The sequence below is a fragment of the Dromaius novaehollandiae genome, chromosome 1 (assembly GCF_036370855.1).
Source record: "Dromaius novaehollandiae isolate bDroNov1 chromosome 1, bDroNov1.hap1, whole genome shotgun sequence".
NCBI lineage: Eukaryota > Metazoa > Chordata > Aves > Casuariiformes > Dromaiidae > Dromaius > Dromaius novaehollandiae.
Window position 1 is genome coordinate 152,847,294 of NC_088098.1, and position 27,999 is coordinate 152,875,292.

General features: G+C 43.1%; 1 protein-coding gene across 2 annotated transcripts in view; it reads left to right on the forward strand.

The window, feature by feature from the left end:
- The window catches only part of SH3RF3 (SH3 domain containing ring finger 3), a 260,428-nt gene that overhangs the window by 139,419 nt on the left and 93,010 nt on the right, over positions 1-27,999 (forward strand). For both annotated transcript variants that reach the window (XM_064503497.1, XM_064503506.1), the window contains exon 2: positions 26,032-26,307. In XM_064503497.1, coding sequence (XP_064359567.1) covers positions 26,032-26,307 — 276 coding nt within the window. The remainder of the gene's footprint in view (positions 1-26,031; positions 26,308-27,999) is intronic.

The window sequence follows — 27,999 nt, forward strand, 5'->3', positions numbered from 1 at the left end:
GTTCGCATGCCTGAAGGTCCCTTTGGCTAGGCTGTGACAGTGGCCCCGGCCTGTGGTCCATGGATGTCAATGGTCTGTATCTGGCCAAAAGACAGGGCATCAGGCCTGTTTAGGTTACAATAACCATTTGGTAATCTGTCTAGGGGAGGACCTAGGAAGAATTAATTGCAGACTGAACTATAGTGGCCCAGTCTCAGAGGCAGCAGGAAACTGGGGTGATGCTGATTTCTGCCAGCAGCGGAGCTCGTGCTAGAGGATTACACCCTTTCTGATGCATGGAGAGGCTGATGGGTATCTCCTACTAATGCCAATTAGAGTTACATGGTGTTTGTGGAGTGAGTGGTTTATTTCTGTTGGTTAGATTGTTAGCTTAATGAGATCACACAAGATCTAATGAGAGAGGACAAGAACGTAACATGTTTGTAGTAGTTAAACTGCTCTGCACTGGGGTTTTCTGAGACTGTGGCATGGCATGCTCTAATAGCCTGCTCACAGTCATACCGTCCAGTTCCCACAGGTGCTTTCCTGGGAAGTTGTCATATTGTCAGCGCTGTTATTTTCTCTTGTGTTGAGCTCACAATTGGTTGTCAGCCCGATTTGACTGGCCATTCAACATGTACATGATCAAATGAAGGCTTCCTTTTAATAAATGGTGAGCTGTGGCTTTATCATCAAGGTGAAGTGCAATTTGTGATTGATTCCTGACAAATCAGTCGGCATGAGCCAACTATCATACTAACATCACGAACGATTGCTAAAGGGGAACTGCCTCCTGAGGCTGCTTAGCTAGAAAAGGGTTAGTGGCAAACTGACAACTGTCCATCAAGCAGATAATGATGTGAAAAATTCAATGTGTGGCTAATGATGAATGTAAAAATGCTAGATACACTACTGATCTGTGGGAGAGGCAGAAGCCTGCAGCCAAGAAAAGGGGTCAGTCAGGTAGCACAAGAAATGGCAAAGACCTCCTGGATAACTGAGCTTTGCTGGCCGTGTTGTTGGGAATGAGAACAAGAAATGCTTATATGTGGAACTTCCTATGTACTTTTCAGATAGTCTTCAAGGTAGAGTTCAAGGCTTAGTTTTCTCAGACATTGAAAAATGAGAAAGGGAAGCCAAAAATTGTAGAGATGAGGAATAATTTGATAGCCATCAGAAATCTGTGGAAGGTTAACTTGAGTCACCACATTTTTAGGGGGTACTTTTAAGGTTCAATGTCAAAGACCCTTATAGCGTATAACTTGATGTCATTAGAATTCATAAGAAATTAAAACTAAATGCAAGAAGCAAATTTTAAGGTTGTTACGTGTTTATTCTCCAGAGGTGAAACTCATTCTTGTGAATTCTTTTGGCCAGCCAAAGAATTATACTCCCTTTTGACCTTTATAAAAAGAGGTTGAGGAACTGATAGGTTCTCCCACGTGCTTAAAATCCCCTCAGAGAGCTTCGTTACAATATAGAGAAGATATTGCAGGAAGGTGGAGTCTTCTCTGTGCTGCAAAGGGGTCAGTACAGCGTAATTAACCATAGATTCTCATTTCTCAAACCACTGAATATCCAGCTGTCTCTGTGCCTTCCCCTCTACAGATGTCATATGTGTCATGTACAGAGAATTTATGTCAACATTTGCCATCCCATTGAGTGCCCCCATCCATCCTTTATCTGGTTGATAGGCAGTTGTTATTTGTTGCCTCATTTTAACCAGTCATTCCCATTAGCACTAATAAGACTGGTGTGGGGGGGAAGCTTTCAGTTTTGCGTAAACCTTGTGCTGACCTTCCTCAGTGGATTTCACCATCAAGGAAAGACTCTTTTCAAGATTTCATACTACTGTAAAGATGAATGTTGAGGAAGGGGAAACAGGATGTGAATCATTTTGGAATTCACAATATACAAAATCTTTTATTCTTCTCACTTCTAATGTGCAATCTTTTTTTTTTTCAATGGTATTTTTGCCAGAATACTTTTTGCAGAGCAGAAGACTGGAACTCTTCAAAGCCGCTGTGCCAAGTGTCTCCTCTCCCTCCTGTTTCAAAATAAATCATTCTCATGGTGGTAATGAGTAATACAGAAAAATGCAGGCAGCGAGGATTTTGCCAGGGAGGGAGAGATTTGCAGTGCTGTGCTTTGGCTTGTATGCAAAGTTCTATTTAATGACACTGCCACAGAAGGAGTATTATATTATCTGTCCCACTGCTCAAGTCTTCAGTCTCGGTATTGTGTAAGCACACTACTTTTTACATTTATAAGAGGCAAGTGATTCCAGAGAGATTCCCGTTCCAGCTACAAAACTCAACAGACCTCGACTGTTTCATTACCTCACTGTGCTGGGGCAAATCCTGCCTCTGCAGCTGTGAAGGGTCTCTGCCAACAGCTGGGGTAGCTCCAGCTGCACCACTGAGGACCGCACAGCAATAACCGCCCATGGCATTCATGTCCTCAGTGGCTACAGCCGTGCTCTCCTGTCACACCAAAATCATGGGAGCTGTCACAGTCTGCAGACCACAGCAGGACCACAACTGCTCTCCAGCATCTCCAAAAGACACAGCAGGAAGAGGAGCTACATGCTGGTCCTCTCCTCTCTGAGCGGTGGGAATATAGGGGGCCTCTAAAACCAGCCTGGATTAGCTAACCTGGTGTTGCAAACGCAGTGATGCATGTGTCCTCCCATAGCATTGCTGCGCAGGCTGGATCCTACCGTAAGCATCCGAGCCACTCAGAAGACTAATGTACAGCATTTTCTTACCCCCTGTTTGCTCATCACTAATCTTTATTAGTTAATTTTTTTTCCTACAGAATTTTTCTTTTTTTCAGGGAGAAGATAGGAGATTTCTTTTTCTACTTAGTTACTTAGGTTATTTTTGATATTCACAGGTAATGTAAATGTGGTTTTGCCTTTGAACTTTGTAGTTTTGGCAGCATTAGCTGTTTCAACAAAAGAAGTTCTACCTTGCTGTCTGAATAAAAAATTTCTGACAATTGCCACCCCCCTGAAGTTGCTTAAAAGTGCCAGCATTCATTTGGATAAAATATGCTGAATTAAAAATCTTAATAATTAATATGTATAACCTAGACTGGGTACGGGGACCCTGTTTATTTCCTTGCCTGTCCCACCACTATGCCTTGACTGCAATCTGAGGGATATACAAGGTCATTTAACTGCATTCCCATCGGGCTCACTGGTGAGATGATAACCAAATTGTATTGTGCTTTATTTTTATGATGCAGAAATACGTCTGCTGGAAGCTAAAGACAGACTATCAGTTAGGGTCACTCTCTTGGCATCTTATGAATGGCTGTGTAACAACCATTCATTCACAAAGGTCAGCTTAAACCTGGGCTGAATTTGGGCCAGGAACGTAGATGGAAGAGTCCGTATCCTGTTACCAGTCTCCTGAGCTACTTAATCCCCTGAGCTGAAAGCTGACCTGCAACAGATGCAGTTTCAGCCATTTCCAAGAGTCAAAGATGTCCAGACGTGGTATAATCAACATATAAGGCCTGTTTCTCAGCTGGTATAAGTTGCCACAATTATACTAACATCATTAGCATTATACCTATTAATGCCATAAACAGGATCAGTCATAATTTTTTAATTTGCCACAGCCCATGTTTCGCATGACACACACGCAGATTTTTGAGTGAAGAGGCCTTTTGTTAATACGCTCCCAAATATCTTGGTGTCTGATGTGCCACAAAGATAATGGGTCTCAATTCCAATTTTCTTTGGGCTGCCTTTACACCACAGGCTTAAGTTTGATTTACACTGCTGTCAGTGGATAATGAGGCCTGTCTGCCTGGGGATTTCGGGGCATCTTTACCTTTGGAGACAGTTGCCGTGCTGTTGTTAGTCCAGCGTCTATTGACGGCTGGACGTTCCAGCAAGCAACGTGCTTTTTTCTGGGATGCTTGCTTGAGGCTGCGGCCTGGCTGCAGGATGTCTGCTGTAGGCATTTACTGTAAGTGCTCAAGACAAGATACTGGCCTGTATAGCCTCCCTAGCCCACCCTGGCTCACATGCATATTCGTATTTCTAGTGTCATTATGGTGTTGATTTTTTTTCAGTAGGAGGTGAATGCACCTTAGTGCTTTACTATAAGAAGATGCAGTCCTTAAAAAAGAGGACTCTGGCAGGAGAAAAGGCAGCTTCATGCATGAGGAAAGTATTGTTTATTTTAATAGTCTTCCAGTTAGCATAAATGATCATAGTTTTACTTGATTTTTGAACGCCTTCATTTGGGTTTCAGGGCTTATTCTCTCTGCAGGAGACCTAGAAAATGTGGCTTGCGTTGGCATTTCAGCTGCATTTCCTGGCATGTCTGAGATTTATGATTGGTTTTGATGATGTTAAAGCTGGCATAGCTTTTCTGCTGGTGGAGTATTTGAGCAGACAGGTTTATACAATTCCAAAGAACTACATCGGACTGGAGCAGAACTTGATTTAAAGATAATCCAGAGAAGGTGGAGTGTTATGAGAGAAGAGAGAAAAATACATATAAAATAAATTCAACCGCTAGATTAGATGCCTTCCTTGCTCTGCTACTTTTTCACACACTTGCATCTCTGGCTTCACCTAAATAAAAGGCAGGAATTGTAAATCAAAGCAAATGTTTTCACTGTCATTTTTGACACTATTTGATGTTTCCATAGATGGACTGGCAAATCAGGTAGGCTGTAACATTCTTTCTCTCCAACAGTGCTGGCCTTAAAGTTACTGTTACTGTTGTAGCTGGGTGTGCTGCAGAGGTAGACACAACTGAAATGCAGAAGCTATATGGGAAGGAATGGGACTCTGTTCTGCCCGGTTGCTGTCATACTGAAATGTACACAGTGAATCTGCTGAATACTGTAGCTTGTGAAATGAAATGAAGGTGACACGTGCATGTCACCTTCCCTTCATGTCTCAGACACCATCTCTTTCCAAACCTTCAGTGAAAATTGGACCTGTGCCATAGCATTATTTCCAATGTAGATGGGAGCTTTTTGGTTGTCAGCTTGTGTCTCAACTCATAGTGAACGTAAGCTTACTGGCTTTTATTTAGGAGTAACATCGCTCTCTACCATGGATTCTCTTCAATGAAGTTTTATTCATACACTTTCTTGGTTGGTGCAGGGAGAGTTTTCTGATTTTCTGTGATTCACAGCAAGCGAACTTTATCTTTTTATTCATAAAATTCCCAAATGATCAGACATAAATACCTCATTCCTGCCACTATCCGCCCCAAGAGGCTTGTGTGCCAAAAAAAGAATTGGAGTTGGCTGACAAGTCATATCCTGATTTGTAGTCATTCCAGATTTATTCAGCTACCAGCCACCCCCACAATGAGCATTGTTCCTGTTGGAATGGGAGCAGGCTTACTAGTGTTTTTTTCTATTATGGGCTTAAGCCTGCCAGGTGTTGAACCTTAATTCCTGGAGAACTTGTCAATGAATTCTGACTTTTGTCTTGTGACTGTGGGATGATGTGGCATCTAGATCTCCCACATGCCGGAAGTTTTAACCCCTTTCGAATCTTAATGCATAGCAAGGGCCCATAGTCACGGAGCCATAGGGCTACAGGGTATGAAGGGTAGAGCCCAGAGTGCTTTCTTTCCCATGCCTAAAGTTAAGACATAGACACCAAAGTCCTAGAAAGTGATCCCAAGGAACACCTTTGTTCCTCAAGTATCTAAATCTCCCTGCACTTCCCTTTATGGCCTGGAGGTTTCCAAAGTCCATAGATGCAGCAATATGCATGCAGACAGGGCATGTAGCACCAACGCATGTGTCACTGTGATGCAGAGACAAGGCAAAGTCTGCCTTTCTCTTCCCAAAACTTGTGAGGGGTCTGCTCCTCAGGTGTGCTTAGAGCACACATCTGAAAGAGAGCCACCCTGGCTGTTATCCGAAGGCCCAAGTGAAGGAGGTTGCCAGCCTTTTTAGTAATAGCACAGCAGTTATTTACCTTGAGAGACCCAACCCACTCGCCCAGTAGACGTGTCATGCCACCTGGTTGGATGATACATGTAAAAGCTTACGTGCTCCTCCTGTTGAAGCTGGGCCACAGTCAGCTAGACTGCAAGATTATTAGGGTCAAAAGAGGATCACCTGGAAGTATTTTGAGTCTGTAGAGCATTTTGCTAGTACAGCTTGGTTCTGATGCCTACATCTTTTCTGCTTTTTTTATCCAGTCTCTGTTTACTGTGGAAAACAGAAGCATCCCTTAGAAGGGAGAGGAACACAGATTTCCTCTCCCACCTCGCTTGACCTCCACAGTGGTTCATCCCACTAGGCTGTAGAGTCATTCTTCCTCTCTCGTGTGTGTTCTTTGGCCTCGTGAATCATGTGTGCTTGGCCTCACAGCCATCACATTTCAACAGGAAGGATGAGTGTTCCCTTCCTCTAACTGCTCTGTAGCTCACTGCCCGGGAAGGAGAGAGAGGCAAGTCGAGTCTGAACCTGATCAGGCTGAGAAGGGATTCGAAATGCAGCATCCCAATTTGGGGGTCATTGCTTTAGCTTCTAGGTAACTAAGTAGTAAGATGGGCCCTGCACAAAGACATTTAATGTGCAGCCTTAGGATAAGTGACTACTTTAGCCACATTCATTGCAGAAGCAATATGCCCATGTTAAGGAAGCTCAAGCCTGAAATGCTAAAATGCTTAGCTAACAAGATACTGCAGGGTTACCAGTATTTGCAATGGCTGATGTACTGTTTTATGGACTTTTGTGATTGTGTAAGAATTTCTCTTCTCATTTTGTTTAAATTAAACTTTTTAAACATTGTGGTTGCAGAGAAAAGCTTTAAGATGCAAACCCTGAAGAGTTGCGTGCCAAAGGGGGGGGGAAAAAAAAAAAAAAAGCGCTATGTAATTATTTTTTAAGTCTTAAGATTTTTTCAGCTTGCATTGTATTTTTTTATTGCTTGGGTTTGTGATGCCACAAGGGCTGGAAAAAAGCTGCACAGCTGATTGAAGTAACCTTGAATTATGTGTTAAGTTTGGTGTTAGGGACATAGGTCCTGTTTCCATATGCATCTGCAGAAGCAGCTCGTACCTGAACTGCTGTACCCTGGCCTGTTTCTGTTTGCAACAAGAAGTGTTGCAGAACCTGTATAGTTGTCATTTCCAGCACAATTACACAAAGGAGGAGTTTGGTGTAGTGAATTGAATGAGGCTACATAGTGTCAGTCATTTGAGCAATTGGCCCCTGGTCTTGTCCTTAGCACATACTTAACACATCTTGCCAAATTATGCGGTTGCTTAGTAATGTGAACAAATATCCCCTGGAGATTCAATAACCAAACTCATTATCACTTGTCATGTAGGCCAGGAACTGAGTCCAGATCTCCAGGAGTGAATGACTGGTGTGTTAACCTAGTCTCCTAGTGCTAAAATAGCAGAATGAATATGTGCAAAGTCAGCTCCATGCAGTGGGTAAAAATATGCCCTAAGTAAAAACACAGAAAAGGTCTATTAAAAATGATTCTCATTACAGAGATTCCATTATCTGAAATAAGAAGAGGGGAGGTTAGCTTTTGTTAATGTTTGGAATAAAGACATAAATGAAGAGTAATTTTTTATTATTATTTATCTGTTATCTTGCTAACTAAGCATTATAGTGTTTCTGGTTAAGTGTTACAGAGGAAGAGACTGTTGTGTGTGTTATCTTTATCCATTTAGCAGGCCACTAGATTGCTTTGAAAATGGGATGTCATTTCCAGTGCCATTTGTAGATGCTTTCAGGTGAGTATATGGCATTCACTGCAGCTCTGCGCAGATATACCTGAGCTTGCTCCAGATAGGCTAGTTTTGGATCCCTAAGCAATATAGCTACACCAGCTGGGCTTGTCACTACTAGGATCCCTAGGATCCAAACTCGTACCCCTGGCCAGAAACGCGCCGTGCTGCATGGGCACAACCAGCTCCTCTGGAACTAGGTAGATTCCACTGCATTGTGCACAGCATAAATGCGTGATCTGAAAATTTCGCAAAATACTCTACTTTGTCTCCCGCTCATCAGCAGGTTCCTTCTGGTTCATCAGGAAAATGCAGAGAGTCAGCCAGTTTGCTTAACAATGATTTTGGCAATGAATCCAATATTTGTAGATCTGCGAACCGAATACATATGCTGTTGGCTATAAAGATACCACATTTTTCTCTCATAAACAATCCCAGCTGCATATATGTTTTTTGGACCTTTTTTTATTCTGGAGTAAACTTGAGACCAGCTGCTTAGTGTACAAATGCAAGTTGTTTTAATTTATGTAGATAATGTGTGCATATCAGACATTGTGTGTGAATGCATGTGCACACATAATTATGGGAGTTCGGAGGAGATGCGGAGATTGATAATTTGCCTGAACAAGGTCAATACTAGCAAACATGGAAATGAACATCTTAAGCTGCTGTTGCCTTCTCGTGTAATATCTGCTCAAGGGTAAAATGGACTTGATCTCCTTTAAGCAGTATGCCCTGAGGCTTTCTCTGGACATCATTAACACAGATTGTTTTCTAGAGTTTAGTCTGCAGGACCTTTCCACTATCATCAGCACTTTTTAAGATCTACTGAAATTAAGTTGTCTGGTAGCAAGTGTGCAAACTTTCTGTTTCTGTGCACTTTTCCTGTTAAAATACCTAACAACAGTTATAGTGGAAATGGAACTGAGGGCAAGTGTCATGTTCTTGGGACAGTGTTTGGAACTGGGTTTGATTTACCTCTCCTTTTTTTTTTCATTGAGGAAAAGGAAAATTTGCATTTTTCAACTATTGAGCATGTCATTTCCTTTTCCTGGCTGTGTGAGAAGAGACTGATCTGGTAGCTACAGGATCTCACTAGCTGAACAACTGCTGAACAACCCTCCCATATATCTGGGGATTTTTTATAATTATCAGGTTTTTGCAGGGGTAACAACATGTTAAGAGCTGTGGAAGTATGAATCCCTAGGTATTTGTTACATTGGTGTTCCCAAGGGGTTTTTAAAGTGGCTGTTACACTGTTTGCATTGTATTTGCATTGTCTTAATCTCATGCTGTGGGACTTTTGCAGCTTTTCTGAAAAAGCTGATGGGATTTCTTTTCTCTGTCTCGGTACGTCATTCAGCTTTGGTGGGGACTTGGTCTTCTTGTAAGGTTTTGGTGTTGGCCACATCTAGAGTCAGGACGCAGGTCAGGGTGCACTGGGACTCACAGCTGTACCAAGTGTCTGGTTGGTGCGACTTCCCCATGTGCTCCAGGTTACATCAGTGTGTAGATCTGTGGTCAGACAGAAACTTTCTCCTTGACTCAGGTTACAGAGCACTTTGGCGATTTTTTTAAATCTTTGTCGGTAGCCAGACATGGCCTGCCTACCTAACTCACCTGGTAAGCAAACCCTCTTACCAAGCTGTGCTTTGCAACTCCTTTTCTGAGGAGCGGGACACTGGCAATGTTTCTGCTCATTCCTGCTCTCTTCCTTGACCACGTGAGAGTTACAGCTTCTGGTCATTCCTACGTGGTGTTAAGCCTGGGAAGTTTTGGCAAGTACTTTGTTGCCTGTGGTGAACTGGAGCATGTGGAATAAACAGCAAAGCTTCTTGTGATTGCACAGGACTAGACTGAGTGATCTAGAGGGAGGCCAGTGGTCTTAAAGAGTATCTGTCCAACATTTCTTGATTTTTCTCTTATCTCCCCAGATTCTCGATTTGCTCATAGTTGGTTTGTTCCAGCCTGTACTGTTAAGGAATTACAGCTGAGTTGTTGTTGTGCTTTGATGGACTTAGGTAAAATTTCTGAGCACAGACATATTATTTTGATTTCTGGTTCCACTGAAACCTTCAAACCAGGATGTGGACAATTCCTTAGTTGAGATTCTGGCAGGCAGAGGGACAAGGTGGCGAAAAGAAAGGACTGGGATAATATGGAAATTAAATTCCCTTCATTTGAAATTCAGCAAAGTAATTCCCATCTGATCAAGCTAGGAATCCAGAGCTCATTCTTAGGCTTGGAGCTATGACTTACTGTCATACTGAAGCTGTAGTTTTAGAGTCAGGCTGGGCCAATACAGCCCCTCTGGGGTCCGCCTCTGAAAAGGGAGGTTCGGGTCCCCATCTGAGCCCTCCCATCAGGTGTGCGCTCCTGGTGCCTTCCTCACACTGGCACATTGTGCTTGTCTCACAACCTAGTGAGTCTGCTTGGGAAGCTAAACCAGCAGATAAGTTAACCAGCAAAGATTGCCTGAAGATGGGCTCACTCCTACCATAAAACCAGACCTCAGGTCTGTCCTTTCTCAAGTCCTTTCCTCTACTTCCCACCTCTGAGCAATTGCCAGTAGAGAGAACTGGGGCCGGGGGGAGGTTGCAGTTCCTTCAGCATTTACACAAAGGAGGATGGCTCCAACAGAGGCCACTTGACCACATTGCTCTGATTGCTTACTGCTGTTTCACAAAATGTGCAGGCAAACCTTTATTCTTGAGAAATATGCTGAGGTCACATGACACATGTAACTAAGAATAGGTTTTAGAGGCATTCTGATGGCATAATTAGACATAATGAGCATGGAAACAAAGCTTAATTGGTTTTGATGCCATGGAAATTCAGGATGTAGTCTTTTTCACAGTACATTTGTATTTTTTTAGAGCAATACTTAACTCCATACTTAACCCCAGAAACTCAGTGTTGTCATGCCTGTTTTGCAGGTGTCTGGCTCCCATACCAGAATCCACTGTCCTAAATGGTCACCTAAGCTTATTACAGAGTGAAAGAGTTAGCCACACTGCAGGCTGGGATCCTGAGGTGTTAGCCCATTGAAGGAGCAGACAGCTAAAACCAGTATGCTGAATTAGCTTCTAGAGAAGCTTTGAGGACAGGAGTATGTCTTACTTCTAACCCTCTCAGGGCCTGAAGTATCTTCTTCCTTTTGAGATATACGACTTAATCCCTTTCCTGAAGTTAGGTGCTTAAAATCTGTCTTCAAAAAGTAAAATACTCTTCAATTCTATAACATGGCTAGAGGAGAAGCCCGTGCTCTTCTTTTATACAATATCCTAGTGATTATAGCATTAGTCCAGGATAGAAGCACAGGAATTCAATTCTATTCTGAAGGGATTCAGAATCATACAGAAGATGAAGAAATAATAAAAATGTATACACCAGTACTATTCTGCTTTGTTGTTAACTCTTTTTCTATTGGGAATGCACAGTGTATCTAATTATAAGGAATTTATTTATCAGCGGTGAAAACTATTTCAGTAAAAAGTTTATTCCACCAAATTAGACAGTTAGCTTCTTAAATCTGAAAAAGAAATACCCAGGCGTCCTGTTAATACTGTTTTGAATTATGTATAGCATGTAGCATTTTACAAGACATTCGAAAAGCAAATGCATCCCATATTTTAGAAGTTATTCAGTGGTAAAAAAAATGCACGCAATGCAATATTGGATCACTATCAATCAGGATCATAGGATTTCCCCTGGTGTCACTAGCCATAGAACTTGACTGTGATATCACAGCAGTGACAATCAGGAATACTTTCATTATGGTCAGTGGGGAGCTCTTGATTTATTTACATTCATGCAAGCAAAGTTGGAAGCAGGCCCTGGAAAATGCGAAGGTCATTGCATCTAGTGAAGAGTAGCTGCAGTTTCCAAAATTACTGTACAGCTTTGCAAGACAGGGTTTATGAGCTAGCTTTATATTCATAGCAAATATATGTGAAATACTTTCCCCCTTTATCTTCACAGCCTCATTTTTTCTTACAGAAAAATAGGGGCATTAGTCTCCTTGTGCAGCTTTGTTGATGTCAGATGCAGGTGCTGATGATGCAAAGGTGCAACTGGGGCAAGATTTCAATGCTGGTTGCTTCCCCAGGGCATTTGGGTCATGACATTTCTGAGGGTAAAGCTGAGCAATATCTCACAAGCTTCTACCTGAAGTCAGGCAGTTATGCCCAGGAATGAAATTTTCACCACCAAGATGAGCTGAGTCAGGCAGCTGGGAAGGAGGGAGATGGCCAGTAGGGGTGGGTGGGAGGAATAGAGCTGAGACTCACCCACTCCTGCCCTTTCCTCCTTCAGATGCCCCCAGATAAATGCCCTCTCTAGCCACACAGGCTTCATCTGGACCACAGGGTGAAGGGAAGGCTTGACAGCATCTTTGTGTATGCCGGGCTGTGTGATTTCTCCCATGTCCCCACTCAGGACCCCACCAGTGAGCACTAGAGCCCACCTGCAGCATGGCACAAGCAGCACTGTGGCTCGAGAAAGCACTGGACCCGAGGATGTCTCCAGCTTTGGCCATGCTGTGTGGAAACACAGACCACAGGCGACAGAGGAATATGTCAGATATGTGAATAATATGTCAGGATACTCAGACATATGATTGAGAAGGTAACAAGTCCTTTGATGAACTTCACCCTGGAGGAGAGAGTCAGTCCTAAAATCAAGTGAGCTGGCTGTAGGAACAGAGACCTGCATAACTCCCAGACAGTTGTGCTGCTACTTAATCACTCATATACATCCTTGCAGATTATGGACACCCCGCTTCTGCTTTTTTGTTGTTGATCATCTGGGTCTTTGTGTTCTGCTGTACTTTATTAGCACCAGTGCTTGGTATTGGGTAGTATGTACTCCAGATGATCCAGAAGTTCAGGCACTTAGGTCATTAATGTCGGTGTCTATGTGAGAGGACTAGTTACATCCCAGGCCTTTTTTCCCCCTTTTCTAAAGACATTTTTCACCCAGATCAACCACTGGTGATTATCCAGTCTAAACCCAGATCCTATTATGCGAGGTGGAGGAGATTCTTTTGACTGCTGCTGAAATGCATGTAATAATAACAGTCATAGAGAGGAGTGAAATGTAGCGCAAGCAATCTGTGTGTGTCCCTTTAATTAGAAACCATGCAGAGTTCGAAATCCAAGGCACTTCCAAACATGTGTAGCATTCATTTTAATCATTCAGCAGAGTGCAGGAGAAAGTATCAATTAAATTCAGCGTGAGAGAAACTCCTGGGAATGGGTGCAGGAAATGAATTTTTTTATTATCGTTATTATTATTATTATGCGTAGGGACAGCACTTTGCAAGTATTAACCTGAAAAGCCACCAAGGAGCCCCATAATATGTCAGCAGCGCTCAAAGCGATAAAAGATCCTTAAGGTATAACTTTGACCCATATTCTGTAGATAATCAACTTTCCTCTCCCCTAAGGGGATTCAGGGGAAGGACATAAAAGCGTGATTTGCATTCTGAAGGCTTGTATCTTCCTTGATATTTTCCTTGTCTGCTCTAACCACTGTTGCTTTCTAACATCAAAACACGAGAGGGTTTGTTCCAGCTTGGGGAAAAGCCGAACCGTTCCTAATGGGCGCCTTCCTCGGCAGGGAGCCTTTCCGGCTGCCAAGGAGGCGATGATGAGACATGTGAGGGTGCGAGGTGCTCTTTGCCCTCGGCGGGACTCTGGGAGGGTCGGAGGTGCGGGTCAGCGATGCAGTGTGCTGCTTCCTCGAGCTGCTGAGCACTTATCAAAGCCGGAGCTGATTAAAGACCTTCTGGCAGCAGGCTGCCTAACGTGCGCGTACGAGAAGGTGCCAATCTGTACTGTCAGCGGGATTTAGGCTTGAAAGTGATTCTTAATCGCCTTTGTGAAGCGAGTGCGTGTCAGTAACTGGTAGCTAATGAGTCATTTCTGTGTGAGGGATCTGGCGGCACAGGCAGAAGAGGCAGGTGCTGCAAGCGCGCCGTGCGGGGAGGCAGGGCGCAGGCTGGGCAGGGCGAGGGGCAGCAGCCCGAAAAATAAGGTGCTATTTGGGAGAAGTAGCAACAACAGCAGTGGCACTTTTGATAAACAGAGCTGAAACTCTGTGACTTAGAGAATGCGTATTTTCCATTTTTAATGTATACTGGATATTTTAATACTACTAATCATGGCAAACAGGGAGAAAACAATCTCTCTTAAATTCCTGGCGAGCAGGTTGACTTGTTCATTTTTTCAGATGACAAGAGCACGGAGAGCTCTGATGTGGTCTCACTTGAGAAATTCCCAAACAGTGGAGGGACAATGAGGCTGCTCCTATGACGCAGATGTGGATGAGCTAACTGCTCTCACACTGCCGTTTTGAGCCAAGAATATTTCAGCATTAGCATCGCTAATGCGGTTTCTTCTTACTAGCTATAAAGTCTGTCCCGGTGCAAAAATCACCTTTGCTATTTCATGTAAATGTGAAAAAAGAATAGTAGCTGGTTTTGTATAACTGGATTTGTATGGGCTGCTGGTAGGAGCACACAGCTGATAAATAAGATTCATTTGTAAATATTCTCTAGTGACATGGGAATTTATCCACCTATTGAAGTTTACAACTGAGCTACAGAGTAAACATGTTATTTAGCTCCACTGTGTATGCAGTCTGTGGTGTATTTGTCAAATGCCCTGTCAGTTCAGTGAAGGCACTGTTCAGTTAATATAGTGCTTATGAAACTGTTAATACTGCTTCAGAAAGTTCTCATAGACTATGTTTTTTAGAGCTGCCTTGTGAAAACTTCGGACAAGAGGAAAGCAGAAGATATATTTTCAATTTTATAGTGCAGAATGTAGTGCCCTTTATTTATCATAAAGCATGCAATAAAAGCAGTGTGAGGAAATCGTACACTATCTTTTGCATAACTGTTTGGGGTTTAAATAGGAATTTCAACTGAACTAAGGCTGCCTTGTCATCATGGCACCATATTCACCTGTCTCAGTTTACAAGCCTCCCGGCCATCATTGATGTTAGACTGAAAGCAACACAAGCAGACTCTCAGTGCGGGCCCTTTTTCATCCCGCTCTCACCTCAGAGGATCTTCATTTCTCTTCTCCTACTGCCTCTCCTTTACTACTGGGAAACCCGGGCAGTTGCCCTGGTTGCTCCCCCATAAAACCATCGCTGTTTAACTCTACAAACCTTGCAATACTTTGGCACCCTCAGAGACTCTTTCGCTCCTCGGCAAATGCAGGTTTCAAGTATAGAAGAATGATCCTAAAGCAGTGTTTGAGCAAGCCTATTTCACTTCAGCAAGATAAAGATTTTTTGTCCTGTTTTTATATATTTGGGGGTTTGTTTTGCATTTTTCTGCCAACAGACTCACTTTTGCTGTTAAAATCTGTTTGGGCGCTGGAGCCTGTGAACTGAGGCTGATGAGGTGGCTTGAGATGTCTGAGCTGCTGATTTTCTTGATTTTCTGTGGTTGAAATGATAGGAGAAGCTTTTGAGCAACATTTAAGTTAACGTTTATGTGAAGGGAAGATGGAAGAGAGGAGCAAGATTTTCCTGGTGTGCCTTCATTTATTCAAGAAAATAAAATCTCTTCTCCACCCGTAATAATCCTGGTAAGATTCGTCGGAGTGGGGCTCCCTCTGTTGAGCTGTGGGAGCTCTGCCAGACAGTAAAGATCTTCTGTACCGCAGCTGCCTGCTCCATTTTTCTGGGCAGCTTCATCTCCAGGTCCTTCCTTACCCCTCTCCCCTCCCTGCTCTCCACCTGAGACGGGGGAAAAGTTGCAATGAAAAATGCCTGGCAAAGCAAGGTTTGCGACGGGTGTCTTTGAGAGATGAGCTGCCTGGTATCTGTTGGAGGGAAATCGAGCTCTGAGGAGTTTTAGCAGAACTGGCCCATGAAGTCCTCTGGGGCGGGAGGTGGGACTCTGCCGGGGCGGGTTGCTGCTAAGGAAACAGTTGAGTCACAAGGCAAGGAGCCAAGAAGTAAGACGTGGAAAGGCTGGAAAGCAGACCTAACATATCAGGCTGGGTGGCAAAGTTAAAAAGGCACCACTGGAAAATGTAATGCTTTGTCAACTTCTACAAAGAAAGATCAAATAAAACAGTTAGAACAGAAATCTGTGCTATGGGCTTTTATGCAATACTTTCAGTATTTTCTCCAAAATGTTCATTTTTCTTGTTGTGACCTACATCTTAAAGAACTGTGTAAAATTCCAAGGCTATAAATGCTGCCGTTGTGAAGGTGAAGGAGGCTGAAAAAAACTTAGGACTCTAAAAACTGTACAGCGGGCTGGCTTTTAATTCATTTCATTAACAAAAAAACTAGCAAGGGCTGGATTCTGGCAGGGAGCTAGGAAAAGCGAGTTGTGGTCCAAACTGAAACGGTATCATCAGGGGAGTGATCGGTGTGAGATTTCATGTTTATTTAAAGGATTTAAGGCACACTTTGATTGGAGAACACAAGGCAACCTTAAATATATAACTGCTATAGTGCCTGTAATATAAGGTTTTGTTTTGTCTTTTGTTGTAGTCTCAGGGGAGCTTCTGTTAGTTTTATAGTATGTCTCTGTATTTGTGGTGCTGGCAGGATATATGTAGTTGACTCTGCTGTCCTGTCTCTTTGAATGGCTCAAGTAGCACATTGCAGTGAGACTGCCCATTTAATTTATAGCAAAAGATTTTTCTGTTTTTGTTTTTGGGTTTTTTTGTTCTGTGTTAACCAAATGCCAGTCGCTGAAGTCCTCACTCAGGACTTATTTGGTGGCACTTGCCTTTGTAAGGCAGTTAGTCTAGTTGTATTTAGTCTACTGGTTTCTCATAAAGCCACTTTCCATATTTGCTTTAAAAGTCCTTGCAGCTATTGTTTGGGGCTTCTCTTAGACCAACTTCTGCTCTGAAATCTGTGCATGAAGCACCCATGTGTTTCAAAAGGACCCATGCACAGAATTCTGAGGCTGAAACCCAGCCCTTAGAGAGAAAATATTTCCTTAGGAGCCAGTGACTGTTTTCTGTCTGAAAGATGAGAAAGAGACAGATTCTCAGAGTATACCTAGACTTTGTAAAGGTTATCACCAGAGTATAAAACATCACTAATTTTTTTCCTTGCTAGAGGCTGCCAGCCATTTCGCTTTGTTTCAGAGGAGATTAATTGTAAGATAAAATGCTAAATTGTATAGGAATTTGCTATACATCCATGCCACTTCATCAAGATTAACAGGATTATAGCAGTTTAACTGAAAACAGAATTTGACCTACTATGCCAGCACTGTGTTGACAGTACTACAGAATCTGGAAAGTTTCAGGTTTTGCAGAACATGAGAGATGTTGTGCTGACATGGTGAAACAGCTGGCTGATGTTACCCATGGATGCTTTATGTAGCAATGCTTGCAAATTCGCTCTTAGAAATCTAACCTGACCTTGGAAATCACATTGTATAATAGAAGTACATGTAGGGTGAGAATACTTCACTTTAAACAATGCATTACTAGGAAAAAGAGGTCTTTGAATGTATGTTGAATATATATTGATAGATCCTGAGTGACTTGCTGAAATGGCCTGAGAGGTGCTGGATGTGTGAAGCTGTTTTAGTTGTGATTGTGAAATTGGAATAGCTCTGCATGGGATATTCTTGCATTCAAGTTTTTAAACTTCTTCCTGAGAGAAACAGTGTTACACTGTAACACTGAACTCTTATTTTGGTAAAGCAGGGGATCCTAAACATACCTATTTGGTAAAGCAATGCAGTGGAAATCCAGCTGTTTTTCTCAGTTGTGCTGCAGGCATCAGTGCATTTGCCAAGCAAAAGTTTGAAACATTTTTTGAATCAAAGATAGACCTTATAAGGAGAAATACAAGTTGAGCCTGTTTGCCATATAAACTACAGAATAACCTTGAAGGTGCTGTTCTCTTTAAAGAATAGTTTGTATTCTGTTTGCCCATTGTTGAAGAAAATTGGAAACATTCCTTGCTTTTCTAGTGTGATGAATACACTGTTTTTTTCCCATTCTTTGGGTGAGCCTATGTGCTAGAATGATGCCGTATCTACTAGCTTTCGTTTTGTCTCAGCAGGTTTAGCATGTTTCCCATGGTATCTCCCTGCGAAAGTCACCTCTGAGAATGGGAGCTAGGCTCCTAAACTGTTTGCACACTTCCTCTCCGTGTATAAAGACCACCTCCGAATAATGGTCCCCAGGACTTCTAGCCCCCCCTAAAATAGGTTTACAGAAGCATTTCACCTCCTCCTGCAGGTCGGAGCTGTGCACAGCTGCAGTGTCTGCTGGCTGCCTGTGTCCGCGGGATGTCTCAAGGACTTCAGTGCTCTGCAGCACCATCAGCCAAGATCAGAGCCTAATAGTTAAGTCTAAGACCTTAGTTAAGCGAAACAGTAGACATTTAATTAAGAAGTTCTGTTTTTACTGTGATTTATTACTATTTATATGGCACTATAAATAAGCGTGACATTTTACAGGGTATATAAAGGTTTACATTCAGTTTTCATTCTTTATGGTGCTGTTTCTATTGTCAGTTTAACTACTTTTACTCTCTAAGTTGATTTTTAAATGTTTGAACCCTCAAACTGTTTTTCAAGTGACAGTTCACACAGAGCTGACTAATTGCATATTGCTGTTTTTTCTATTTGCTACGCTGGGCAAAATTAGATTCTCTTTGATTAATTTTCCTATTACTAACCTTCTGTGAAAGCAAATGTGGCAGCGTCACAGACATGCTCTGTAAAGTCAGGTGACCCAGGGGGAGATAGTTCTTTTAAATTGTTGTACATAAGACAAACCATTTTAAGAGGTTTTGCTCTGAGATATAACGATGATTTGTGGTCTTTCATCCTGAAAGTTCCTCTTTGTGGCAGAAGCCACTCAGGACTCGGCGGGGTGCAGATCCGGCGCTGGAGATCCAGCGCTGCTCTGCCTTTTTGTGTCTGCGCTGGCTAAAACCTGCCCCAGCGGATCAGCCCCCTTCTTTATGCGTTCTGCCCTGTCTTTGATCTGGGGAGCTGGAGAGCAGGAGCATGAGCCACAATCTGGCCATGCAACAGTTGCGGACTTTTACAGTGAGCCTGGGAAAATCACTTAATGCTTTCCTCTTCCTTTCTGCCTCCCTCCCACTGCTCACCATGCCTTCGCTACCTTGTTTTCTGTATCTGTAAAATGAGAATAAAAGGTCTTGCCCGGCTTTGGTGCCCCCAATTTACAGAAGCAGAGGAAAGGATAAGTGACCTGTCCGGCTTGCTAGAGAGACCTGCGGCTGGATGACATGTGGTTTCTGTGGTTCAAGGTGATGGTCTAGGATTTAGGCAATTTAGTTCAGTTCTGGGCTCAGCCACAGAGCCTCAGTGCTACCGTGGACAAATCATTTTGTGTCTCAGAATTTGAACCTGTTACGGTAGGTGTGCACAAGTGCTGCCTCTTACTTCGTAGCGCTGACTAAAAAGAGAACTGTTTTAAGCACCACCTGACTGATTCAAGTTAAATATATCGCTCCTGAAAGATGTTAAATTGACAGTGGCTGTCCTTAGCAGCAGTTAGTGCCCCGGGGAGATGTGGCCCAGGCAGGGGCAGATCTGCGGGGTCAACGGCTAGGAACAAGGGGGTAGTGCACAGTCCCTGCCACCCTTCGTGTTTTGGCCTTTATCAAGCTTGTCGGAGTTGTTATTGCCAAAGTAGCTGAGGTGCTTATTGTACTGCCACTGTCCGCTCTGACCTGGATGGAGGCTGTTGCCAGTCTGTCTATCAGGTCATCTCCTGCTTTCCTATCCCAAAGGGAACTGAGCAGGCAGTCCATGTTGGTGCTTTAAGTCACCATCAACTGATTTAAGTGGGTGCTTTCAGTGCAGAGATCCAGGTGCTAATAATCTGAAGCACCCGGTCTCCTCCTCAGAAATCCTGTTGGTACAATCCCTGTCCTCTCCAGCACAGCTGATGTGATTTGTGAGAAGCTGTTACGCATGGCAGGAAACCATATGCTGAAGTGTTGCCCAGCCTGCTCATGTGGAGCTTCCTACTAGTTGGAAGGCATAAATGCAATCCCCAGTGTCACCACTGAATCCTTGCTTGCGTAGACTGAGAGATTTGTGTGATGCTTCTGAGTAATGAGGCAAAAAATTAACAATAGGTATTCTAATTATTATTTATGCCTTATAGTGGTGGTTTGTGTTTAATTATAATGTGCTGCTCAGATGTACATGCTTTTCTTCTTTCTTTCTCTGTGGATGTGACTATTAATAGATTTTTCATTTGGTTTGGGTGTTTACGCTTGGCGATACTTCACGAAGGCCAGCTGAGATAAATGAGTATTCACTGGGAGAAACAGACTCTTCGGAAATGTATTTGGAGGCTGGGAGGTATGGAGGCGATGGAGAAATTTGAAGAACTGCAGCAAGCAATATGCCAGTTTGATTTGTTAAGATGACTCTCAAGTATGCTCTAAAAAAAAATTACTGTCACTAGCAGTGCTCTTACCAGGCTGTTAGAGCAGGAGGTTCTCAGGCTGTTTGATTTCATCCACTCACCTCTAGCTTTGACTATGACCAAAACCCCTGAAGTGGAGAGAAGGGGGAGTTAAAACTGCCAGGAAATCTTTTGCATTTTCCTGCTTCTTTCCTCTCTTCATCCCCCTAAAGCAGCTGAAGAGCGGTGCAGCCCCCGCTGCTGCCTGCGCACTGCCTGCTCCGCGGGTCGCGCCAGACCTTCGTCTCGCTGGGGCTCCGCCGCTGGCAGGGGAAGCCCTCGCAGCTCGGGGCGAAGGTCATCCCTCTTTGTGCTGCTTGAGCCACATGAAGGAAAGTGGGAGCAAGGGAAATTACCCTGCAACATTAAATGTGGCTTTTGCAGAATAGAAAGACAGCCTGCTCACCTTTGCTCTGCTGGTCCAGAGAGAGGTGTTGTAGCTGTACTTTAAAAGGCCTCACAGGGTTTTCTGGGTTTTAGGAGCCTGAACACAAACTTGTTCTGAGCAAAGCATGAGGGAGCTGCAATACACTTTCTTTTTCAGGTGTTGGGTCACAGTATTTCTGTCTGTTTTTGGTAGCTGGAGGCCTTGCCCCTTTGTATTTTATTTTTGAATTCTTATATAATGCTACGTACTTATGTTAAGGATTGGTCTTGGACATTTCTCTTGTGTAATTGTGAGCTAGCAAATCTGTCCAGTATCTGATGGTTTTATATTTGGGGTTTTGATGCTGTCTTCAGTGTACACCCTACCTAATTGTATGGAGATACAGAAACTTAAACATCTAAACTCTATTTGCTGTCTCAAGATAAACTTGTTGCACGCACAGTGAAGCTTTTATTTTCACTTGCAAATAGTGTGAGATAGCAAAAGCATGTTTTGTAGGCACCTGCACTGGACTCGGGCAAGTGTCAGGCCTTTTCATTAAGTGTCACATGAAGAAGCTGGCAAGCTTTGACACATATTCCAAACCTGCATTGCTTTGAAGCATATTGACAAAATCTCTCTTTACCCTAAGTTTTCAAAACTGAAGACCTACTCTACCTGTGCTCTGCAAAGCTTTCTACTGGGAGAATTTATTGGAAATGAGCATGTTTAGTTTTTTCCCCCTCCTTTTGTTCTTTGGGATATGTAATGAAAAATTCTCCAGCGTTGCCAGTTAATTGCTTCATGGCTGTTGTTTGTCAATTTGCCAGCAGGTTTCTGCTTAACTGCTGCCATTTGACATTGCTGAAACACAAATGCAGAATGATTGAGTTGCCAACATATCATTAAGTCTTCTGCAAGGGGGGCTTTCAGCATATTAACACTTCAGGCTTTTCCGTCAGTATTGATTGCTGAAAAAAGAAAAGAAACCTTTGGCAGAATTCAGCATTGTGCCAACACGTGTTTGCTGGCAGGAAAAAGAAGCTAGCCATTGCCATTGACTGTGACTTCCTTCCGTTCGTTCGTTCTTTGTTTCTCTCATTCTATACATGCGCATGTGGAGTTTTGAAATATAATACACATCCTAGCTGAATACCAGTTAACCTATCAATAAATCAACAGGGCAAATCAATTCCTTAATGCACTGCCAGATGCAGAGGCCGTTTAATTTTGAAGCCGCCTGTATCATGCCTGATGAGATTTCATGGAAGTGGGGGCGAGGGATGATGATGGGGGGTATGAGCGCAGCAAGGGAGTGTAGGAGAACAGGTCAGGAGCTGATGTCGAGGAGGTGTTGGGCAACGGAAGGCACAAGGCTGAGGTCTGCCCCCTCCCTGCAGTCTCTGCCGTGCTCCTGGTGGGGCAGCGAGACTATTCTCGGTCCCTTCTGCCCCTCGCACACAGCAGAGCCACAGCAGAGCTCGGTGCGGTGGGAAGAGCAGCAGGACGACGCAAGGCACAGCTAGAGTGCAGTGAGGGGCTACGTCCACCCGATCTTGGGCGGCCGTGTGTGCTGGAAAGTGACACCGGCATGGGCAGCGCCACACGGCTGGAGGCAGGCTGGGGAGCTGTGTTCTGCCCCTGGGACGCAGCACTGCAGGAGGCCCCAAGCCAGGAGCACAGCCAAGAAAAGGTTTGGCTGAGGAGCAGGGGATAAAGAGGACGACGAGGGGATAGTGTGGTTTGGTGGTTTGCACCTCACTATTGCTGTAGTGCTGCCCAGGGGCTGTTCTGAGACGGGGGAAGAAGAGGAGCTGAAGGAGGGACTGAGATGAAAGTGTAAGCTCTCCACATCCTTCCAGCTGTGGGAGCATCCTTATGTGCTTTTCTCTGCCGTCCACCAAAATCGTTGCCTGCCTCTGTTTTTCTTTAGTCAGATGCCAAGGTATTCCTTTAGATGATACTTCGCAGTCTGTTTTAGATTTAGAAGTTTTGTAAGGAAGACCATCTGGGCTCGCTGAAGATGCTAATGTCGCACTAAATGCTGTTGTGTGAGACAAAGTGTTGAGAGGAAATACGGCAGGGCATGGGGCAAAATTTCCAAAGAGAAAATGGGAATGGCTTGCTTCCAGTCCAGGCTCTTGGGAGTTTGTCCATGAGTCTGCAGTCAGTCCTGGCTGATGGCCTTGCCTTTGAATGAGGGGACTCAAGTGAAACAAACAGGGAGGGGATTAGGTCAGAATTACATGGGAGAGAATCTTTCTGATTAAACAACATTTTTATTTTTAAAAAAATGCTTTCTACAGACTTTTTAATCGGAGAGCTGTGACTCAGAATTAAAAAGCTTTAGCTCACAGTTGAAACATTTTATTTTGGAAGCACCTTCCTGCTGGTAGTTGTCACGTAAGTACCTTATGTCCAGATTCTTCTCTGTAGAGGACACTCCCCAGCCAGATGACATGTTCCCCAATTAGCCCTCATTGGGCACGCTGCCATGGTGCGGCGTGTGTAGCTCTGGGCACAGAGTCCAGCCCGTAGAGGAGAACAGGAGCCCAAAGCACCTGAATTACAGATTCCATGGGATGCCACGTTAGGGTCTCCAAATAAAACAATGACAGATTTCAAATCAAAATTTGGGACTAAAATCTGTGTATTTCAGTTTTGCTTAAAAGTCTGCATTTCCATCAGGTTAAGGAATAAACAAACACCTGAATCATTTTCTGAGCAGTTCAATTAATTAGTAATACAGGCCAAGCACATGTAGCACAAGAATTTTACTGATGACGGGTGAGACTGACTAGAATCCAGTTTCTTCTTCTGTAACTCTGAGGGCTGTACACTTTTAACGCATGAAAATGAGGCTTAAAAAGTAAAGAAAGTGATCTGACCTTGAATTCCTACAAAGATCTTGGGAATAAGCAGGCCCCATCTTTGGTAACTGATACAGAGCATGGTTGCCAGGCTTGTGCCTGGATCAGCAGTGGTTCATCATGCACCTGGCAGAAGTCTTACTCACTGTTTGATAAATTGTCTTCTCTCAGCATGAGTTAAAGTAATGAATCTTTTATTTCTGAATTACTACACAGCTCTGTAGTCTTTCTTTCAGCTTAATATTTCTCCTCATTTCCAATACATAATGCAATATATGCCTTACCTTGATGGTATTGCATGCTTAATCTTTAAAATGCTGGGGAGAGAGGCAGGCTTTGGTGTCAAGGGAAATAACCATCCTGGCAGCGAGAAAAATATCAGTAGGATGCTGCCACTGAATTGGCAGAGGCTGTTTGATGCATGTTTTGTTAGCTGGCTGTTGATTTTCTTGTCTGTGTTTTCACTCCTTTTTGTTGCGTTTGAAGGTGCTTCCAAAATATTGGTCTTTAACTGGGTACCTTCATTCATATATGGCAAAATCAAAAAGAATACAGAGAAAAAAGAGGAATGATAAATAGGTAATGAGAAAGCAGAGAGCTGGAGACACAGTTCAATGAAATTAAATCCCAGCCCAGACAGCACAGCACTCTGTATAGCTATGCCTGTTTGACTGGCTCCCTTACAAAGTAATGCAGGTGAGAAGATCTGTTGCACGTGCTTTCCAAGATCTGTACGACTACTAAATCCCTTCCTGATAAAGTAAGTTAATGCCTCTATGTGAAGATGCACTTAGGAACTTACTTACTTTTTGATCAGTACAGTATCTGTGTGCGGGAAAGCCATAGGTGTCTGTGCCAGTGTTGACTGGCCATGTGGTGTCCAGAACCAGACATGAGAGACTGTGCTGGAAAGCAGTATAAACTGCAGGCTGCTGCTTCTGCTTATCTTACAGGAAGATGCAGGTGTAAGAGCACAAAAACTGCCATACCAGGGCAGAACGGTGGTCCACTTAATGCACCCATTGATGTCTAAAAGTGCCTCTGCTTAGTGCCTTAAAAGAGATCAAAAAAATGAAATCCAGCATCTCATTTTCTGCTTGGGGTGGAGAAATGTCAGGCCACTCCACCTGCTGTCCCTCCTGAAAGTATCGGAGTGCTATTCTTATGCACAAGATGCCATCCAGAAGTACAGGTGCAAGAAACACCCTGGGCAATACCAGGTTATTTTATTAAATATACTTTTCATTTTCATTATCCCTGTAGGACACCCCATAAGCAACAGAAAACCATGTCATATTTATAAACACATCTCTAAAAAAACTTTCATGAAAGGCTGCCTTTACAGAGCCCCATTAAGTATTACTTTCTCTATGGTACATGCTGCTACATATTTGTGCTGAAGTTTGCAAGTTGACTCTTAGATCAGGCTGAATAAAATAAAAAATGTCATAGCATAACACAGCAATGCACCTTTTCACCCCCAGTGGGTCACACTGTCTATTAAGGAGCTATTATAGGGCACTGTGCCATAGGCCCCAAACCAGCAGGCAGCTGTGTCCAACACAGATAGTCCCTGCTCTGCAAGATGCAGCGGGAAGGGGAGCAAGCATCCGGGGATCGTGAGGGCAAGGGCTGAGTAAACTGGCACTCCCACCAAAAAATTAACCATGCAGTCACAGGCTGAGTGAAACAATCCTGCACCAGGCCAAAATGAACTCTGGGAAGAATTCTGCATGGTCAGGTAGTTTCCATTAGAACAGAATTGTTTTCTTCCACGCTGAACTATTCACTTTTTAGGCTTTTTTACCCTTATGCTGTGATTTTTAAAAAATTATTTATTTATTTTAATGACAGCAAAAGTCTCAGAGCTCTTTGTAGTTCTAAGAGAATGATTTGATGCATTCTGCCTATTCTGCTTTTTCCCCAGGGACGTTAATTCAGAAGCGACAAAGAATATTCTAACTAAATGAACAGTATGAGACTTGGAATTTTGAAAGAAGTAAGAGTATTTGGTTACAAAATCAAAAGCTAAACCAAAAGCTTCAAACTCAAAAATGTTTGGAGTTGTTCAAACAAACACAATGAAAAATTTTCAGCTTGCCAACTTTTAAAATCATGTGAATCTTCAAACTGGTTTTGTTTATCTTGCTGTACTTTAGAAACCAAAGCGAATCGGAAGGCCAAATGTTTTATGATTTTGTTTTGTATGAAATTATATGGGCTAATTATTTTATCTTTAAACGTTATTTTGTCTTTAGACATGTCACATTTCACTTGTTTAATCAGAAATTCCTGCTTACATAGTATATTTTGCAAATTAACAGATACTGCTTGGTTGTGTGAGAGAATCTGTGGGTTTCGGCTGAACTTCAGGAAAACCGTGGTGCCTCCTCGCAGTGGCAGTGCCTGCTCTGACGTTACGACTTACATTCTTAGTCTTAGTATATACTTATCCTAGTTTTCACGTAAGAAAACTAGGTACAGTGTTACATTGCAATCGGCTGCCATCACTAGGGTAATTTGGTCACCGATGATCAGTTTGCTCCCAGCTGAAGGGGACTTGAAGAAGGAAGTCGGTGCTGGTTTGAGTTTACTTACAGCTGTTGCTTATTTTGATTTTTCAGAGTGCTTCTCAGCTGCCTTATGGGAAAGCTCTCTACACGTATGAGGGAAAAGAGCCTGGAGACCTCAAGTTCAACAAGGGGGACATCATCATATTGCGGCGCAAGGTGGACGAGAACTGGTACCACGGGGAGCTCAATGGAAACCACGGCTTCTTCCCTGCCAGCTACATCCAGTGTATCAAGCCCCTCCCGCAAGCTCCACCTCAGGGCAAAGCACTTTATGACTTTGAAATAAAGGATAAAGACCAAGACAAGGACTGCCTGACTTTCACCAAGGTAAGGGAGGTGTTTTATTTGAGAGAAAGCACGTGGAAGGCTGCTGCCACAGGCCCTGAGGAAGCGCACGGGGTGTGGGCAGCTGAGCTGGAAGCGGGGCAGTACTGGGCCAGGGGGACATGTGCCCGGCAGATCCCCTGCCCGGGTACATGCAGGAGCTGGACACGCCACTTGTGGAGCAGTGGCCACCCGCTTCTCACTGTCTTCTCCTCCCTTCTGCCACGTCCCTTTTTGGCGTGCCCCTCACCGAAGGCTGTCCTTGTCAGCAAACTGCTCCCATTTTGCCTAAAGGACAAGGCACCGAGGTACCTCGCGTGATATGCAGCAAAGTTAATTTAAACACAGAGAAAATCTACAACTAGTACTGGCTACACACTTGCTGAGAAGATTTTTCTATCTAAAAATCATATATTCATCTACACTGAAATGTTCTGCAAGAATGACTTAATTCCAGAAAAAATCAAATGGAAATGTGTCTCTTAATGTACCTTTTTGAATCAGATGTTTCAGGATTTTGTTTTAAAATGCCATTTAGCTTCAAAGTTTACATTGCCTCATACCATATACCAATTAGCAATTGAAATATACTACTATCGTATAGCACAGTATTTCCTATTTTAAGAACATAAACATTTTAAAAAACAGACATTTAAAAATGTTGTTTGTTTTTTTAAAAACCAAAATGTTTAAGAAATTCCATTTGCAATCAGGGAAAACTGAGATACTGTAATTTCCATTGGAATTAAAATGTCACATTTTCCCTCTCTCCTCATCTCCCCTCCCTAGCAATTTGTATTGACCTTAGATGGGCTTCATAGATATCAAGAAACCTATACTAAAATAAAGCATATCCCCTAATGTTAATTTATGGCACTGAATGCCATGGGGAACCTGTTCATTGTCATTTTCTGTTTTATTTCAGCTGTCTGTGGCTGTTATAGTATCACATAAAATAATAACGGTTATGCTGGAAATGAATATGAAATAGATGATAAAAATATCCTTCACCAGGGTTTTACTGACCTCCTCTTTTGAGGCTACTTATTATAGCTGAATGAATTATTTGCAGCATATAATTTTCTCACTGAATGTAACATCTTTTTTGCTTGTGCAACATTTCTCAGCAGAATGCAATTTCCTAGAATATATACTTTCTCATACTTATTTAACAAAAAATTCGTAAGCAGTTTTGCTCTATGGCAAGCAAAGTGTTTGATTGCAAACAACGCAAGCGCTGTGACTACCCAGCCTCCCCAGTGCTGTGAATCTCTCCGAGAAGGTGGCTGCTCAAGGAGAAGTAGTAGCTATGCGATACGAGAAAGTTAGCCAGAAGTTACCTTTGAGATACTATTAGTAAATATATTTGCTGGTGTGTTGTTTTCCATTGTTTGCCCAGGGGTAATGATGGCAGCATATTTGATAAGCATTCGTCGTCGTCTCCTTAAGATATTCATTGCTTGCGTGATCTACACAACTTCATTAGTGTGGCAGATGGTTGCAGTCTCTTTTGTTAGAGCAGGGCCTTCCTTAGACACCTTTGTATTTGGTGCCGTTACCTGTTTTACAGTAGCTGCCTTTATATGCTGATAGTTCTCATTTTCTTGGCTGTCCAATGTCTTTCCCACATGCAGCATTTTCTTCTGCTATATAACTTTAGTCTTAATCCCTCTCTCCTTTTTTCACCCTCATGTT